The 19129-nt window shown below is 35.2% G+C and overlaps 1 protein-coding gene across 1 annotated transcript; it reads right to left on the bottom strand.

The window, feature by feature from the left end:
• On the bottom strand, positions 1 to 18608 carry IL18R1 (interleukin 18 receptor 1). Its single transcript, XM_087967181.1, is given in 12 exon segments — positions 1 to 212; positions 214 to 541; positions 2142 to 2300; positions 2719 to 2880; positions 4361 to 4494; positions 5556 to 5706; positions 6697 to 6762; positions 8371 to 8524; positions 10001 to 10184; positions 14893 to 15121; positions 17386 to 17471; positions 18516 to 18608. Coding segments are annotated over 11 exon segments (1692 nt in total). The 5' UTR covers positions 17444 to 17471; positions 18516 to 18608; the 3' UTR covers positions 1 to 145.
• Positions 18609 to 19129: the final 521 nt, after the last annotated feature.

The following is a 19129-nucleotide window of genomic DNA, read 5'->3' as shown; positions in this document are numbered from 1 at the left end:
AATTAAACAATACATAAATATATTATTGAAATAAAGTCTAATGACACAGATAGGACAACCTGAAGCCCACAGCCTCAATTCTGCAGCTCCCAAGTATCTGTGAACACATTCTTATATTTTACTGCCAAGCAACAGTGATGAAGATCTAGTAGTAGGCAAGTGATGGCTCAGAAGTGATACAGAAGGCATTTGTTCTTTTTCTTCTGTCCTGTTACCCCTTGACAAGCAGCTGAAATAGTTGGCTTGGCAGGCATGGCATAGCAAAGCTTTTTCCAAAATTTTGAATTTAAAGGTAGTGATTTTTCTTCTTTCCATTTCACCACTTGGCTGGAAGAAAGAAGTTCCAACGACTTGGGCAAGAAATCAAAATCATTTTTTGGCATGTATTCTATTAATATGACTCTGATCTTTCTCTCAACCAAGGCTTTATGCAGTCCAATCTCTAGTTCGTACATGACTTGGTCAGAGACATAGTTTCGGCTCAGAATAATAATTAATCTTCGACTTCTGTCAATGGATGATTGGATGTCATCAATAATAGCTGTAAGTTAGAAGAGGTTATATTTTATTTCTATGAAACCACAATTATTCATATTTTACTAGTTTTAGTTAATGTTTTATGCAAAAAATATTTTAATTTATTAATCAAATTTATATAGTGGCCCATCTTCTCCAAATAAACTGGGTGGCACATATCAATAAATAAAGCAATATAAAACATATACAAATGTAAAAGGTTACAGTAATAAATAGGTGTGTGTGTGTGTGTGTGTGTGTGTGTGTGTTAAACCATATAATTATGCTAAAATCAGTCAGCAGCCAAATTTGAACATTTCCGAGCTTTAGGACAAATTCAGATGGATGGATGGATGGATGGATGGATGGGAGGGAGGGAGGAAGGGAGGGAGGGAGGGAGGGGAGATGTTATCTGCAATATTTTCAGAAACAACCATATACCACATCTAGAATCATTGCTTCATTCATCCAATGCTTTTTATTTGAGCAAAAGAACAAGCCAAGAGTTTCAGCACTTTTCTCCAAAATCACAGCAAATGAACATATGTGTGTGTGTGTGTCTGTATTGTGTATGTGTGTTTGTAAACAGTATATAATATACAGCAGGGGTCGCCAACCTTTTGGACCTCAGGGACCACCAAACTCATAATTTTAGATCCCAGGGACCACTAACCGGTTCTGTGGGCGTGGCCTAATTTGTGGGTGTGGCTTGGTGGTCATGTGATTGGCTGAGCATGGCTTGTATGTAAATATTATAAACATTTATATAAATATTGAATTTTTTTTATAAAAAAGAGCAACTTTTACCCAAAATCAGGCAAAACAGGTAGATTGAGTTGCTCACAGAATCATTCAGTAATCTATCTATCTGCCATCGGCTAACTCAGTCTCTCAAATGTGCTTGCCATGAGTCTGCATTGAATAATAAAACCTTCAGTCCTAAGGGAGGTTCGGCTGTGCTTAAAAGCAGAGCCGAAGATCTAAAGACCAGCTAGAAAGCAAGAAATCCAACCATTTCCTGCTTCCTAGCTAATCTAAATCTCCGGGCACAGCAGAACAGATGATGGTCAGAAAAAGGAAAAATAGCAATTTAACAGGCAAGTTTACCAGGTAAGGAGTGAGTGGGCGGGGAGGGTTCCCGCGGGCCATGTGGGCAGCGCAGCTTTGTGTTTCTGTGCAGCCTGGATTAATTGCTTGGGGGGGTGCTCTGGAGGTGAGATTTCTCTGCAGCCCACCAAAATGTTCTCACGGCCCACCAAAATTTTCTCACGGCCCACCAGTGGGCCGCGGCCCACCAGTTGGCAACCACTGATATATAGTATATAATAAAATCTCAATGGTGCTATTTCTAGGAAACTAAATGGCTGTGGTACAGTGGTAGGATTCAATTTTTTTTACTACCAGTTCTGTGGGCATGGCTTGGTGGTCGTGGCAGGGGAAGGAAACTGTAAAATCTCCAGTCAGAGGTGGTATTTGCCGGTTCTCCGAACTACTCAAATTTTCCATAACCAATTCTCCAGAACTGTTCAGAACCTGCTGAATACCACCTCTGCTGTGGTATATTTTAAATTTAAGCAAAAGAAAAAGATATTTTACCAATATATTCATTTGTCTCATCTACTTACCTCCTCCAGGAGAAATATCTCGTTCAAAAATGCATAACTTATATCCAAAATGGTCTTCTAATATTTTAGGCAGTATCTCCAGAGCAAATTTTCTCTCTTCACCACATATTGGTGTACAGTCTTTCAGGTAAGACACAAAAGCATCATATAGTTTTCCATCTATAAATAAATAATTCACAGAGTCAGCATACTTCTCTGACATAATTACTTATAGGAAGGACATTCAGGCAAGCTCTCCTATTTTGTTGTACGATTGGCTAAATAGCATTTATTTATTCTGTAATTATTTCCTTTATAAAACAATCAAATAGAGATTGTTTATGGCATATTAAATGCGGAGCCAAAGGAAGACAGAAACAGATGAACAGAATCAATAATTTCCCATTTTGTAGAACAATTGTGTATCTGTGTTACTTTCCAAAACCAACTCTGTATCCCTAATTTCTGTTTTCTTTCAGAATAGAGAAAGACTACAATAATAAAAAGTGAAGAAGTTACAATTTCTTCTTTTTTCCCCTTTGATCCTTATGGATTTAAATCAGTACTATTCTTTGTTAAGTCAAATCGATCATTTTACCTCCCAGTGTTTCATCCTTTCCCGTTATAGCTCTGAACAATAAAACAAGTTCAATCTTGAATATTACACAGAGAACCACTATCATTACAGCAATAAAGGAAAACATTATGGCAGTTATCATTCCAGCAGTAAAGGCGTGAACTGGTAAATCTGGATTAGATTCTAGAAAGAAAAAGAAGAAGAGAATAGATTATTGCGTAGGAAGGCAAGCTTTTCCAATAATCACAAGAAGAATTTAAAATATTTTCTAGCCAAATCCCTTTCTAGTATGCCTTGAGACAGAAATATATGTAATAATATTTTGCCTTGTACTTCTATCTTAAAATAGAAAAATATTCTTACAGTCTATAAAGATATGAAACATTTTATCTATGATTAAGTAACCTTAACATAGCCTACTAAGTTTATATATTATATCATATATAAATGCAGCCACCAATTCAGAACTAGAAAGTCCATTTGCTTTTACTCAAGATCAATATTTGGCATTAAAGAAGCAACTAAATGTTGTCAAATTCATGTACCATGTAAAGGTGCAATGCACAGGATATTTAGAAGGCTTTATCCATTCTCAATTATCCTTTATACAGTAATGTATCCAGCCAATTTTATGCCAGCTGGACTTCAGATTGTCTATAAGATGATCAGCCTTTCCATGGACACCAGACAGGAAACATGACCAGATGAGCTAATTTAATTTAATTGTAAGGCTATATTAATAAAATAGCAAATTCAGGGGAAAAATATGAATTCTTTTAATAAATTGAGTGTTCAGTTTTCTTAAAAAATGGGAAAGACATCCATATTATTGTACAAAATAATATACGTAGATATTATTATAACATAAGTAGATGAATATAAAATATTTTAATCTATGTAGTATTTCTATCCAAAGCTGACTTGAAAATGCCATTAGTTTTTCTAAAAATAAATGCTTAAAAACATAATCAATTAACCAAAAATACTGATCTTTTCAGGTGCTGAGGAAAATTATATTATTTTGTACAATAATATGGATGTCTTTCCCATTTTTTAAGAAAACTGAACACTCAATTTGTTAAAAGAATTCATATTTTTCCCCTGAATTTGCATAAGATATTAGATGACAATTCCAAAACATTACGGCATTTTTAAAAAATATATTTTTATTACATTAAGACAGGAGTGTCAAACTTGTGGCGCCATGTTGTCATCATGTGCTATATCACAACTTTTTCCCTCACTAAACCAGGGGTGGCCATGGCCAGCTTGTAACGCATCTGGCCCATGGGCCACAGGTTTGACACCCCTGCATTAGGAGATGGGTCTGAGTGTATGAGAGTATTATCTAGAGATACCATAAATGTTTATATATTAGAGGGTATTAAGTTGCTATCTCTGAAACAAACAATTACATCTACAAAAACTCAAATTTAAATTGAAATAGAATTCAATTAGTAAGTAGCCTTGCATAATTTTCAAGTTCTGTTATCAGCTACATACAAAATTATTTGCCCATTTTCTAAGAATTCTTTTACAATTTATTCTTTACAGTTTATTTTTCCTCCATATCAGTTTAGACTGATATGGGTCATATGGAGACACCTGTATTTAATTTTTAAATTAAAAGTTAATTTTTATACTAGATTAAACTATACAATACCTTTTTGCAATATAAATGTTTGCTTTTCAAAACCATTTTCAGAAAAGATGCATTTGTACAAAGAATTGAAGTTCTTTTCTTTCACATGTTTAAACCAAAGTTGTTTCATAACATATTTTTTTCCATTTTCATCACTGTTAAGAAAGGGAAATTGATAGAATAACAATGCTATAAGTATTTACTCTGGGGAAAGCTCAGTGAATTCAATGAACTTAACTTTTAAATAAACAGAAGAGAACTTATTGAATTCAATTAATTAATTTGTTCTTCAGTCATAAAAGTTAGTCCTGCTCTCTTCTTCAGGCATTTTGATGTATCTGGAAGGATTTTGGAAGCTCCCAAGTATGTAAAGTATTCTTCTGTTGACTACTTTGTTAATCTTGGAAATATATACCTTAAATTGTTTTCTTTATCCTGAAATCTTTGAAATCTATACTATTGACAACTTAAAGTTCCATATCTATTTACTACTTAAACTTCTCACTACTTAAAATTCCAACTTCCATAGCATGAATTCCAGAAGTTGCATTTCCAGTATATCTGCAAGGTATTTGAAGAAAGTTGTCCGGGAATTAAAGCGTATAAAGATTAGTTTAAATAACTAGCTTATTCCCATTTTTTAAAAATGGCTGGTTTATATTTTATGAATGAATAAAATAGGAACAATTTCATCTATCCATAAAGTCCCATTCCTGTTGTGGAATTTTCATTTAGGAAAAACAGTTGTTATTCTTTCTCCAAAGAATAGGACAGACTTTTTTAAAAGTTTTTTTTATACTACAAATATGTCATTTTATTACATTGGATATTAGTCATAGTAGATCACATTGCAAAACTTATCCCAAAAAATTTAAAATGCACATAGTCCTTGACTTATAACAGTTCATGTAGTGATCGTTAAGAGTTACAACAGCATTGAAAAAGTCAGAGTCGTGTGATCACTTTTTGGAAACTTCTGACAAGCAAAATCAATGGGGAAGCCAGATTCATTTAACAATTATGTTATTCATTTAACAACTGCACTGATTCATTTAATGACCATGACAAGAAAGGTCACAAAATGAGCAAAACTCATTTAACAAATGTCCTACCAACAAAAAATTTGGGGCTCAATTTGTGGTCATATGTCAAGGACTACCTAAATGTCTAATTATCACATAAGTGTACAAAATATTTGGTTATGAATAGTACTTACTATTTATGTTCGACCTTTTGACACAGTGAACTATTACTCTGACATATTTCTATAACTTCATCATGCACGATCCAATAGAGTTCATAGGGGAATTCAACAAAGTTCTTTGAATAACCTAAAAACGCTGTGCAATTGAGGATTTCCTCTTTACCTAACAGAAATATTTATTTAAAATTAATAATTTTAATCAAAGACTTATAAATATTACAAAGGAGAAGTCACAATTTCATACAATGATCTGCCAATCCAGAAATATTCTCCTTTTTAATCCTCTTCGGTATTAAATTTTAAATCAATGATTAATAGCTTTTCTTCAATGAATATTTCCTACCTGCTGGAATTCCTGACCTGATGATATATATTTAATATAATTTAACAACTACAAATAACAACAAATAAGAAGTTGGAAATTTGAAGAAAAAAAATTGACTTCACTGGCCCTTCAAACTGACAATATTAGAATTCTATTTCTATAATCATTTGTTATGAAATACCTTATGTACCATAGGACTTACCAACAATGTTTTGGTACTCTTTTATTCTCAAAAGAGGGAAAGCATTGTAGGATGTTGAAATACATTAAGTTTTCTAAAATTTCAAATATTTTCTCATAGTACAACTACAATAATAACTATAGATTGTTGTGCACCACAATCCTGCACGCTACATCTATTGCTAATGATTATGATAAAAAAAATAGTTTACATGCTATGGACTACAGAACTACAAAATTGTTAGAAAACTAAAGCACCTGGATGTTCTGAAATCTCTGAAGCCAGTTGTTTTAAAAAAATGACAGTGGATAAAGACACTTCTTTGACAAGAAAAATAACTAATTCTTTAAATTAAAATATCACTCTTTATTTCTCTTTAGAAATCTTTCAAAGGCCTGCCAGCTACTTGTTTCTAAATGCTCTTTTCTTACTCTACTCTTCTAGAAGTAGTGCAGACTATTTTGAATAGATCCTGGATTTAGATATAAACCAAGAAATATCATTTATTTAGTAATATAGTAATATCATTCTAGCTCAAGTACAGAAAAATCTGATATTTTAAAGGCAATTTATACAGCCAGCTTTTGAAAAGGCAAACTTGTTGATATAGCCAAACATCATCATAGATTAATAATAAAGAGAAGTACCTATTTCAGTTGTGAAAACATTATGACCAGGTCCAATTAGCCTTGGGGTTACTTTTTCCTCAGTATCTTAAGAAGAGAAAAGAGAATTACTTAAACTAATTTTCCTAAAGTCCATCATGATGATAATCGCTAACATGTTGTCTTTACATAAAACATTTTCTTTTAAATTTTTAGGTGAATTGGCCATTTAATCAAAGATGATTCTTCATTTTAAAAACATGATTTTGGACTGCCCCGGACCATTAGGATGTATTCTCAAAATTACATAGCTAAATTTTCCTCTCTAAGGAGGAGAGAATCCAGTACAGCAGAATGATTTTCAGTGTGGTGGTCTTCTAATATCATATTCAAAATAGAGGTATGATGCATTGCATATAAAACAAGAACCACATTAGCGGCATGCATACACACAGGACCAAGCAAGATAACATCAGGGAGTCCTCAACTTATGAGTGGTTGCTTAGCAACCATTCAATACTTATGACAGACCCCCCTCCCACAAAAGGTACTTACGACCCACTTTGAGCCAGTTCCAAAGTTCTGACAGCTGATCTCCTATGTCACATGACTACATTTCGGGAACTTGGAAACCCATACTTTATGACCATTTGCAGAATCCCATGATCACATGACCATGATTTATGATTTTTTTTTTTGCCAAAAAACCTGTATTTACTTCAATTTTTCAGTAAAAATGTCCTATAGTGAACACTGGGTTCACTTAACCACCATGGTGTTCATTTTACAGCTACCTCATTTGCTTAATGACCACTGCAAAGAAGGATTTAACATTGGAAACAATCACATGGTGACCTATTTTATGACATTCAGATGACCGTAATGGGCAGACTCCATTATGGTCAAAAGTCAAGGACTATCTATATCAGAGATGGCTAACTTTTCCAGTACCGAGTGCCCAGCATGGCTTGCATGCGCACTCCCCATGCAAAATGCAATACACATGTGCCCCCATGTATCCAGCTTCATGCATGCACACGCCCCATGTATGCATGCGTGTCCCCCCCACATACATGTGCATCCCCACCCCTGCTCCCCACCCCTGCACATGTACCCCATCCCCCATGCATGTATGCACGTCTCCAAACATACACCCCGCCCCCCACGCATGCACAGCAGAGACCCGAAGACCAGCTGGCCAGTGGAGGTGTTTGCATGCATGCACAGCAGAGCTGACCTGGGGTGAAGGCTAGCGTGCCCAGAGAGGGCTCTGCGTGCCACTTCTGGAACATGTATCATAGGTTCATCATCACGGACCTATATCAAGCAATAAGACTTACTTCACCCAGTTATACAGCCAACAAGCCTGAAGGACTTGAAGCGGAGATAATTTCTGATAGAAAGCTGCTGGCATGAGATAAAATTGAAGGGCTGTGCAGAGGACTTATTATAAGACCCTGTCTGTGCACACAGTCATCTATTGGGCCTCTGTTTTCTCCAGCACTGTTTGCATTACTAGCCAATACATGTATAAACGTGGACAGCTTAAGCAAATGTAATCCATAAAGATAAGAGGATTGGAAAGTCTTTCTCTGTGTTGTGTTTTCTTGAGTTCTCCATTACTTCATAAGATACTAAAATTCAAATCTGTCACATTACAACAAGAACACCACTGATTGTGGTCCCAAGACATTGAACAATTTTACACAGCCTCACCTTTAATATTTAAACTGGTGGTACTTGTGCTGTTATATTTCTTTCCTGCATGAAGAATTGTTTTTACACATGTATATTTTCCACCATCCTTTTCTGTTAACTGATCAATGTACCATTCTTCTTCACCTCTCTTATTAATATTCTCTATGCAGTCCTGTTTCAATGAAGATGTTTACAAGTTGGCTTATTATAACATAAAATATACAATTTCTTTTTTAAAGTGGGCATGTTGTAAGATAAAGCTCTCCATCCTATTGGAAAAAATGCATCAATCTCTTTTTTCTAATCAATTGGATAAACATGATTGCATTAAGCATTCATTTGTTTTATTCAAAAATTATTCTGCTTAGAATTCTTAGCCTGGGAATAAGTCCTACAGAACCCAAGTAGAATAATGTCAGGGTTCCAAGTAATAGCTCCATAGAAAGAAGAACTCCAAGGCAAACAAGTTCCTCAAAGAACAATTTTATTGGAGATATCACATTAGCACAAGCTGGTGAAAAACGACTCCGAAAGTTCCTGACTGATTAAAAAGTTTCTCCAAACAATCAGTCACATTGACCAATCAAGGCATTGGCTCGTTGCCTGGATACTGTGCTCCTCCTCCCTCCAGCCACCTGTTGGAATGTCCTTGGTTCCCACAGGAAACTATTTTGTTTTGGCTACAAACCCCCATATAACTATTCTACCCCCCTCCCTATCCCTTCTTCGCAGCGTGGCAACCCTGAAGCCTCCAAAATGGCCCTAGCCAGGTTCACTTCAGAGCTGACAAGTAGTATGCATAGATTTTGATATTTAAACTAAATCCCCAGAATTAGTTGCTTAAAATCAATTCTTTAAATCTACTCCAAGAAAATAAAAGAACTTTTGGAAAGAATGAATACAATGCAGAAACAACCTTATGTCAATATTCATTCTTTTTCAGTGAAATATGTAGCTATTACTAGGATGTATTACCAACAGAAGTTTGTATTATAAAGTGGCATTTCTGGAATTAACAAATGAAACTACCTGTAAATAAAATGTTCCCCTTATACAAATCTCTGTTAAAAAGACATTTAAAGAAGGATTTATTTAAAAAAATATTTTTCAACAACAGGTAATTTGACTAGGAGTTGCCATCCAGCTGTAGAAGACACTGGCAGGGTAGTTTAAAACTCTAATCAGCTTCAGGCTAGGATTCTTGATGTATTTATTTCCACCATTTATGGAAACAAGGATATGAATGTTAGCTACATTCAGAGTTTTTTGAATAAGTGTGTAACTCCTCAAATGGGTAGTGGTTGACAAAAGTCCTCTCTTTGTATACCAATTCTACAAGCAAAGTGGAGAAAGTGTCACCACTATGAAAGGTTCATGAACTGCTATCTAAATGATGCAGAATAGAGTAATGTCTGGAAGATTCTATATACCATCTCTATAGTATACACTGTACTCCATTGAAACTACCAGGACCACTAAACAAAGAGGAGGACAATGTTGTTCACAACGTATACGGTCATTTGTATTTTTGTTGTTATTCCAGTGTATGAATGCAGTGAATGACACTTTCCATTGTGGTATATTATTATCTCCTTCTTCCTGACTATAAACTATTTCTTCTATAAACAAGAAAGTGTTTTAAAAGTACCTTATACCACATTATGCTGATAACATTTGCAGTATCATTTGGACTACTGCATGTGAAAAAATACTCTGTCCCAATTATTCCATCTCTTCCAGTAAGCAAATGCTCTTCAGTGAAACAATTGCTTTTATTTCTCTTGATGACATTTAAGGACCATTCCTTACAGGATTTCTTCCAGGTTCCATTTCTGCATGGGGACACAAAATGTGACATATAAAGCAGAATACTTGTTTCAAGGAGATATACATCCAACCTCTTCATATTATCAAAAACAAACTTGTGAAATCCATGTGAAGAAATTAAGGATATAGATCTCAAAAGTTTAAGAACATGCCCATTTTTTTACTGTGGCACACACTTAAAACTTCCTAAAACTTGGATAAAACCAACTATTCCAATGGCTGAACTAGACTGCCAATCACAGCTACTACTTTGCTTATTTACCATCAGGATCAACTTAAACCTCACTCAGAAGTGCTAGGGTGAAGAAAAGTCAGATCAAATGAGCATCCATGTTGATTGATACAAGTATGCCTTCTTTTTTCCTTCCTTCTCTTGTAGTAATTTATAATCACAGTTTAGCTAGACAAATATATACACAAAGATGTATACTTATTCATTTTTAAATTGTGTTATGGATAATCCTTGCTTAATGACCACTTGTTCAGTGACCATTCAAACTTATAATGATGCTGAATGAGTGAAATTTATGACTGGCCCTCATATTTGTAGCTATCACACATCCCTATGGTCATATGATCACAGTTCAGGAACCTGGTGACAAGCTCAGAATTACAAGGTTGCAGCATCCCACAGACACTTGGTCACTATTTGTAACCTTCACTGCTGGACTACAACAAGGAAAGTCAGTGGGGAAGCCAGCAGTAGGTTGCAAATGGCAACAACGCTGTCAATCCTCAAAATGGTGAGCCTCCGGTGGACCATCTTGGAGTTTTGTCATTCGGTGGGGGAAGGCTTACAGGCATAATGAAAAACAGTAGACTCATGGCATGGGAGGTGGACAACGAAGAAGCAACTGGCCAACAATCAGATGGAGAACAGGCCGGCAGCAGAAGAAAGAACTAGGCCCATCAGAAAGATTCCAGGCCTAACTAGAAGTACAACAGCCATGTGGGTGTTCACTTCCAATTAAATGTGTTTAGTATCACAGCAGAATACTCTTGAATATACATGATTAAATTAGAAGACATTTTTTGTGGTTATAAATCACACAATGTTTAGAATGGGAGGAATAAGCGTATCACAGGTTAAAACTACTATACAAGGCAGGTTATAGGTTTATTTTATCAGTTTTTTATTCATTTTTTAAATTCATATCCACACATATTTTTTCATTCTTTTTAGAGACCTATGTAAATAATATTAATAAAAGTACAATGAATGGTGCTATATTTTATAAATATAAAAGACTATTATTGTCCTTGTTATCATTAAAATGGAGGAAGGATAATATTTTTCTTCTGTTCTAGGGCATACTTCAAAATTGGAGAGAAACTATGCTTTAGTTTTGATTAGAGGCCTTAAGAAACAAATATATAAAATGAGAAGGTTGGGGGAGTTAACTTTTTCATGATTGCCAAACAGTTTGCGTTTAAGAGATTAGAATGACAGTGGAGAAAATAATCAGTGTTGTCTCCATTATAAAACAATTAATACACATGAGAATATTTGGAAATTCCACTTTAAAACAATGAAAGGTTGAATTTATCATTTTCTAAAAATGCAGTTGCTGAAATATCTATGTAAATCATAGTAGTGAAGTGCTTAAGTATCATTTCAGTGAGAGATAGACTTACTCATAATTTTTGTAACATTCTTCCTGTTGCAGACATTTTGGGAAAAAATTAATTTACAATACTCTTCCTGTTATACATGCACATTGTGGCTGAAAACTGTGCCATCACCTTTGGAGCTAAGAAAATTGAATAAACAAACCACAATTTCTGAAGCAACAGTGTTATGTATCTGTGCTCTGCCACAGAGTTTACTGATATTATATTCAAAGCTTCTTAATGCTTTAAAGTTTTAAAGACTAGTGGCACCAAGAAGATGATGATATCCAGAAGACTTTGGCTATCTTTCTTTTTCAACAAATTCTGAAAGATCTTGGAAGCTCTAAACTGATGTTTGGGCATAGGCCAATGACTGAGAAAGGAGGAATAAACTGAGATTTCACGTTAAAAAAAAGATTTATCAATCCTCCTCAGTCCCGGAGGAAGCCATGCAAAAAGTTTGGATGAAGGGGCTTTTGTGGAATTAATGTTTCTCCTGAAAGGTTAGGAAGCTGTGTAATCTCCTAAAATGCTTTCTCCCAGATTTCTCTGAGATAAGTTGGTCTATTTTTGGAGAAGGAAGATAGGACTTTAGGAGTTTATTTTTTAATAACTTCCCCTGTAGACTACAGTTAAACACTCCAAGTTTTTGAAAATGCAAGTATTTGGTCTCTCATTATCATTTCTCCAATTCAGATTTGGACAATCTGAGAGCCTCTTGAACTTTCAATTCCTGCTTAAAGAGCAGATGGAAGATGAAATGGCCATTCTTTCTTTCCACAGATATATCTAGTGCACCAATTATGTCCTTTCCTGAATTGGGAAGTCCTACATATCGTTGTTTGTGCCGCAGTCATCTCAACAGGATTATAGTAATGTGCTCTACATCAGGCTACCTTGAAAACTATCTGGAAACTACCGCTGGTCCAAAATTGGTGTTCTACAAGTTCCAATATTCAGGACATCCCAGGTGTAATTCAAGGTCTGGTTATCACATTTAAAGTCATTTATGGCATAGGGCCTGGCTATCTGCTTGTCTCCAGTCATCCCTGCCATCTGATCCAGTAGAGTGTGTGTGCCCAAATCCTTTCAGTTAAAGAATGTCATCCGGCAGGCAGGACACGGGAGAGGCAATTACTCTGCTGCAATTCCTGACCTCTGGAATTAGCTTCCTCCCATAGATTTTTCCCAAGCTTATGTTACTTAGAAAATTGCTAAAGATGTGGTTATTCTCCCAGGCCTTGCTTGGTGACAGTTGATTTTAGAGCCACCATTTTGTTTTGTTTTGGTTTTCTGGTCTTATTTGTTTTGATTTTCCTCTGGCATTTTGCCTTTCAAGTCGATTTTACTTTCTGTACATTGTTTTTTTAGTTGTAAGTTGCCCAAGAGTCATTTAGGAATAGGGCAATCTAAGAATTGAATAAAAATTAATTTAATTTAATACTGTAAGCTCAGTGCTGGGACAAAATGTAGCAGGTAAGATTCTAACAGGAATGTCTTTTGTAGATCATATTACAGTGATCTTGAAAAAAAAACAATTGATACTGAGTTGGAAATTGGACACACACACATCAAACAATCGTTTTTGCTCTAAAGCATAAATGCCTGGAGATACACTAGCGTAAGGACTGGTCTTCTATACTAACTTACTTATAATTTACAGTGCTCATTAAGTGTTCTGTTATACATCCATTCATTTAGTGACTTAGATGGGTTGGAATTTAAACATGGCCCTTTATAGTAATAGGAACTAAGTCTGAAAATTACTCCAAAGGAAAAGGTGATTTGCTGCTTACATGTATTACATGATTAGAATAATTTTGTAATGATGAAATTTTAATACATGTAACACTTTGTCATACTTTAACTTTAAATGCTACAAATACTGAATGGATTTCTTGCTTTTATATCACTATTGAGGAGGAAATGATTACTAAATGTTCTTGCTTTTATATCACTATTGAGGAAGAAATGATTACTAAATTTACCATGGGAACATGCAGCATTAGCTCCATTGCAAAAGAGATGGTTTACCTCAAATTACTAAACTGGGTAAATGAATATTACTGAAATGTAACATCTGGAACAAAATATATACTTTATGAAGAATTACCATGAAGAATCTATACCTTTTATAGTGCATATAACTAACATTGTTTTAAAAAATGCAATGCACTATTTCAGAAGTTTACTTAGGATAAAATACTTTTTTTTATTCTGGAAGCTTCTACTGTCATTTAAAGAAGGAAGTTTGATTTCCATATTAAATTTACCTAACTAAAAGGTGCATTTTCTTTTTCTGGTTCATGGATGGCAAGTTTTACTGTTGCAAACCTTTTCCCAATATCTATATTGGAATTGTTCTTTAGGTAGGACAACATTAATGTTCAACTATCTTGGAACATATGGGGTTCTCCTCCCATTTGTTTTAATTACTAGGGTTTGGTCCTTCTGATAATACTAAATTAATATCATGAGGGAACCCAAACTTGATAACAAGACAACTTTTTTTTATAACCTGTGTAGCATATGAACCTATACCTTAAATTAATAAATAGCCTTAAACTGTGGGGAGGTTTCGTTATTTGTGGAACTAGAACATACAAATTTGCCAATGCATGCAAAATAGAAATGTATTCAGTTAACAACTTTTTACTATGGGTCAGCACTCCAAACTCCCTGTAGTAATAAGGGATTTACCATGTAATTTTCAAATTAATAAAAATTATTCTTAAAAGGTTGTTAGAAAAAATTAAATAGTTGTTCAAAAGAACATGTTGTTCTGGTTGACTTCTGACTTGCTGAAAATCTCATTTCTACCTTTCTCACCAACCAGAGTTTAGTCACCCGCTTCACCACTATTCTGCTGCTACCAGGCATTCAGCCATGTGGCCCCCAGGGGATACCCAGCTGCCATTTTAAAGACTTCTCCCATAGCTTGGCAAACTTGTGCCCATTTATCAGCTAACTGGCCACAAATTGACGAAGGTGATATCCAGGAAACTAAGGATGGATCATAAGGTTGGAGAACAGAGACAAATATGGATAAACGGACAAATATAACTTCCTTCTTAAACATAGCTATGTATATAGTGTACCTACCTGAAACAGCATTGGTAGATTCCAGTATCATTCAGTAAAATTGGCCAAAATTGCAAATTAGACCCATTCAAATCAATTCTGCTGTCTCCATGAATTAACACTTCTTCTCCTTTTTTCCCTTTATACCAATTGATAACTTGTCCTTTATGCTGTGCTTTCTTAGGGCAGCAAAATGAAAAGTATTCTTCTTCTAGCACATTAATAGGTGAGTGCCTTTCGCAAAGCTTTCCTTCAGAAAATGAAAACATATAGAAAATAGAAATACTATTTGTTATTATTAGAAGTATGATAACACTTGGGCTAGTATAGTTCAACTCTATAGCATAACTTGTCCATGGCAGCAGTTTATTGTTGTTGTTGTTTTGGTTAAAAAAAGTTGTTTACATATATCCTAGAAAGAAAAGTATAAAATGGCAATATTCCTCATTTTGACTTCTTGCTCTAATCTCTTTAAATTCCAGTTTAACTATTGCATCTGTTAACAATTCCATTGCATCTTGTGTTATGAAGCTAACGAAAGCTTAACATTATAATAACCTGTTACAAAGAAGATATAATCACCTTCTGATTCTGATTTCATGAGTCACCTTCTGATTTTGCCTTCTATACAGTAATATAGTTTACAACATTTAGAATTTTAGAACAGGGGTCCCCCCCAACCCCGGGATGTGGCCTATTCGGAACCGGGCGAGATGCATGCATGCTTGCACACTGGCCCACCACTCATGCAGCACAGTTTTCTTCTCCCCCACTCAGTCGGGCCATCAAGATGCAAAGGTTGGGGACCACTGCTTTAGAACATTAGAATTCCAGAATCACCAGCTAACAAAGCTGCATTATTAAGTTTGTTTGTTGTATTGGTCAACGCAATTCTGGCAGCCTGCAGACATATTTTTGGATAGTTGGTGCCAAAAGGCCAAGAAGCAACTGAGTGATACAAGGCCTGTCCATTTGTACACATGTTGTAGGTGCCATTTTGACTTTTTAATATCTTTACCCTACTCATCTTCCAAATCCTCTAGGAGACCCATCATATTCATACTATTTAACTGATATTTTTCAAGGAACCTCATCAATATTTCATGATTCTAAAACAGAATACTAAACCTCAAAAGGACTTATGTGTTTAAGCATTTGTGTCACAAAATTTTGCAGACCACTAGTAAAAAGGAGAAATAGATTTTATTGACAATGATGCCACAATAACAAGCAAACTTTGGCTCATGATATATTCTTGCCTTAGTTTAATTAATAAACAATCCAGTTGTAAGATCAAAAAGAGGCTAATGATAAATGGCTGTATTTCAAACTGTGTAATGTAGCATACATAGATGTTGTGATTCCAGCATCTGCTACAGGTTTTTTGAATGACAGCTCCAGCGAGGAGGACTTATATGAATCAGCAAGTTCTAACGATGAGGAGGAGATGAATGCATTTGATTTGCAAGATCGGCTTGAACCTTCAAACTCCTCCACCCTTCAATTAGGTGGTCAGCCGGGAGCGGGTGATAATGAGGAACCAATGATATCTTCAGGTGAAGATGATAATTTGGATGATTGCTGGGTAGATGTCAGGACAAGGCGTCTCCTGACAAGGAGGAACCAACGAGGATACAGTAGGAGAGCAGACCAGCAATTAGACTAATTAGTTACTCTATAAAGGGAGAGATATGACTTTGCACTTTGTCCGGAACAAAGTGTCTATTTTGCAAGGAGAACTGAAGAGCACAGTTTGGAGGATTTTGATCTGAAATATCTTGTTGGGATTTGGATTTAATTCGTTGGAACTTCTACTTATTGGAATTATTTTGTGAAGGATTTTGATCTGAAGAATCTTGTTGAGTCTTGGATTTAGTTCGTTGGAACTTTTACTTATTGGAGCTATCTGTGAAAATTCCTGTTTGCTGCCTTTCTTTACAAGGACTGTTGCTTTCAGCTTTATCTGTTTACTTTAAAAGGTGGGACATAACATTTTCCTGTTTGCTGCCTTTCTTTACAAGGACTGCTGCTTTCAGCCTTAACTGTTTATTTTAGAAGGTGGGACATAACACATAGATATGGAACAGAGCTATAAAATATTGTGGTTTGAGTAGGGGAGAAATGATATTTATCTGAAATAGACTCAAATCATGAATGATACTGCAGTGACATTTATTTTTCATTAGTATTAGATAATTTCCATTCCTTGGAAATATTTAGAGGCTGAAACCCCAACCACTTTTGATTTATTGTCTTGCTGAATGGTGCATTTTTACATGAAAGCCACAATACATTATGATGAAACGAAAACATGTAAATTCACAACTGCCAGCTTATCTTGCCTGATCAACATACCTTTCTCAAACGTTACCCATAACAACTTTCCATTATTTTAATGTTTATGTGTCATGTGCATATGATAGCCAGCCTCTGATAGCATAGACAGTCTTAAAACAATCAACCCAAAATGTCATGTTTTAAGATAAAGAGAGAAACAAAAAGAGTTATACTTACCCCGGCTGATAAAGCTAAGGATCAGTGTTAGCAAAACTGCCAGATTTTCAGAACACATTTTAAAATTTGTTTAAGCTTAGTTTCTCCTATAAAGCAAAAACAAATAAAACACATTTTTAAAAAAATCCTAATTAAAATTTAATTCTAATACTATAATTCACTAGACTTTAATGTGATGATATGAATAACACATACATAATAGTTACACCTGAATCTAAGATTTCAACTAGGAATCAGACTTAAGAAAGTGAACATTTGCATAATTGATGTGGTGAGCTATTCTTCTGCTATAGCTCATTCTTACAAACATGGCTACCCATGTCAACAGTCAAAAAAGTCAAGATGGTGGCAATGATAGTATAATCAAAGCTTCACCCATTTTTGTATCAGGCATATTAGAAATAGGCAAAGCTTTGATTGCACCATCAAGGCTGCCATCTCAACTTCTCTTTTAACCATCTTTATAAATTCCCATGCCCATCATAGATTTTATTTTTCATATTACACATAATTAGCTATTATAGAATTATTGTAGAATCATTGGGCAATCATAAATACTTGATGTCTTTTCTAGACTAACGACATTGGCTTCCAATGGAAGTGCCAATGACCTCTCTGGTCATTATTTCCAAGTAATTCTGGCTATTTTACTCTTGAGCCAACCATACCCTGCAAGCAGTTCACAGACAATTTATTTTTATTACATATATATGTGTACAATCCAGCTCCCATTCTGTTTCATTCCTATGATATTTTATTTATGCCAATATATATGCTGCCCAACTGGATAGAGAAGATTCATGATCCATCACAATTCAATCACTGATGTTTCTGACATGAAATAATATTGCATCCTTCTAACACAGCGCTTGAGGCCTGTGTAATCATCACAGAAACAAAATATTATCTGTCTTGTAGCATTGTCTTGTAGCATTGTCACTGTCTTGTAGCATTGCATAAAAGCTTGTGTCCACTTAGTATATAAACCTGGTCATGTTTTACCAGAAAGAGCTGAAGATTCCTAGATGTTAACTATTGAATCTGTTTCAAGAGTTACAGCAGGAAAAGCCAATGTACTGTAGTAGTTATGGTCCTGGACTAGGATAAAGGAAAACCAGGCTCAAGCCCACCTTTAACCTTAGGGGTTCCCCAGGTGACTTTGGCCAATCAATCACTCTTCCTCAGCCAAACTCCTGACAGGGTTATCTCTTGGACGCCTGAAGAAAAAGTAAAACATAAATCTACAGAAGCCCTAAACTTCTAAAAGCAAATGTAGTCCATGCCTTATTAACACAATTGAGCCCAAGATGCCTGTTGCTAAGCAAGACAGTTGTTAAGTGACTTTTGCCCAGTTTACAACCTTTCTTGCCACAGTGGTTAAGTGAATCACTGGAGCTGTTAAGTCAGTAGCATGGCTGTTGCAAATGGTGATCACATGTCTTGGGGACACTGCAACCGTCATAAATATATGCGCCAGAATTTTGATCACTTAATCATAAGGATGCTGCAACGGTCGTGTGAAAAACAGTTGTAAGTCACTTTTTTCAATACCGTTGTTACTTCAAACGGTCACTAAATGAATGGTTGTAAGTCAAGGACTACCTGTAATTGACTCCACTGCAGATTAACTTACCCTTGGAAACTCATCCTACTGTTCAATCAGATTCACTGGTGTGTAATTTAAGATTATTAGCTTCTGTTTTATGAGGTAGCAGACAAAGGGGGGGCGGAGTATCTGAGGAAT

Source organism: Notechis scutatus, chromosome 5 (assembly GCF_049901735.1).
Source record: "Notechis scutatus isolate UNSWTSFEM ecotype Mainland chromosome 5, rNotScu1.2, whole genome shotgun sequence".
Classification (NCBI taxonomy): Eukaryota; Metazoa; Chordata; class Lepidosauria; order Squamata; family Elapidae; genus Notechis; species Notechis scutatus.
Note: the sequence above shows the minus strand (reverse complement) of the source record. Positions and strands in the feature narration are given on the sequence as shown.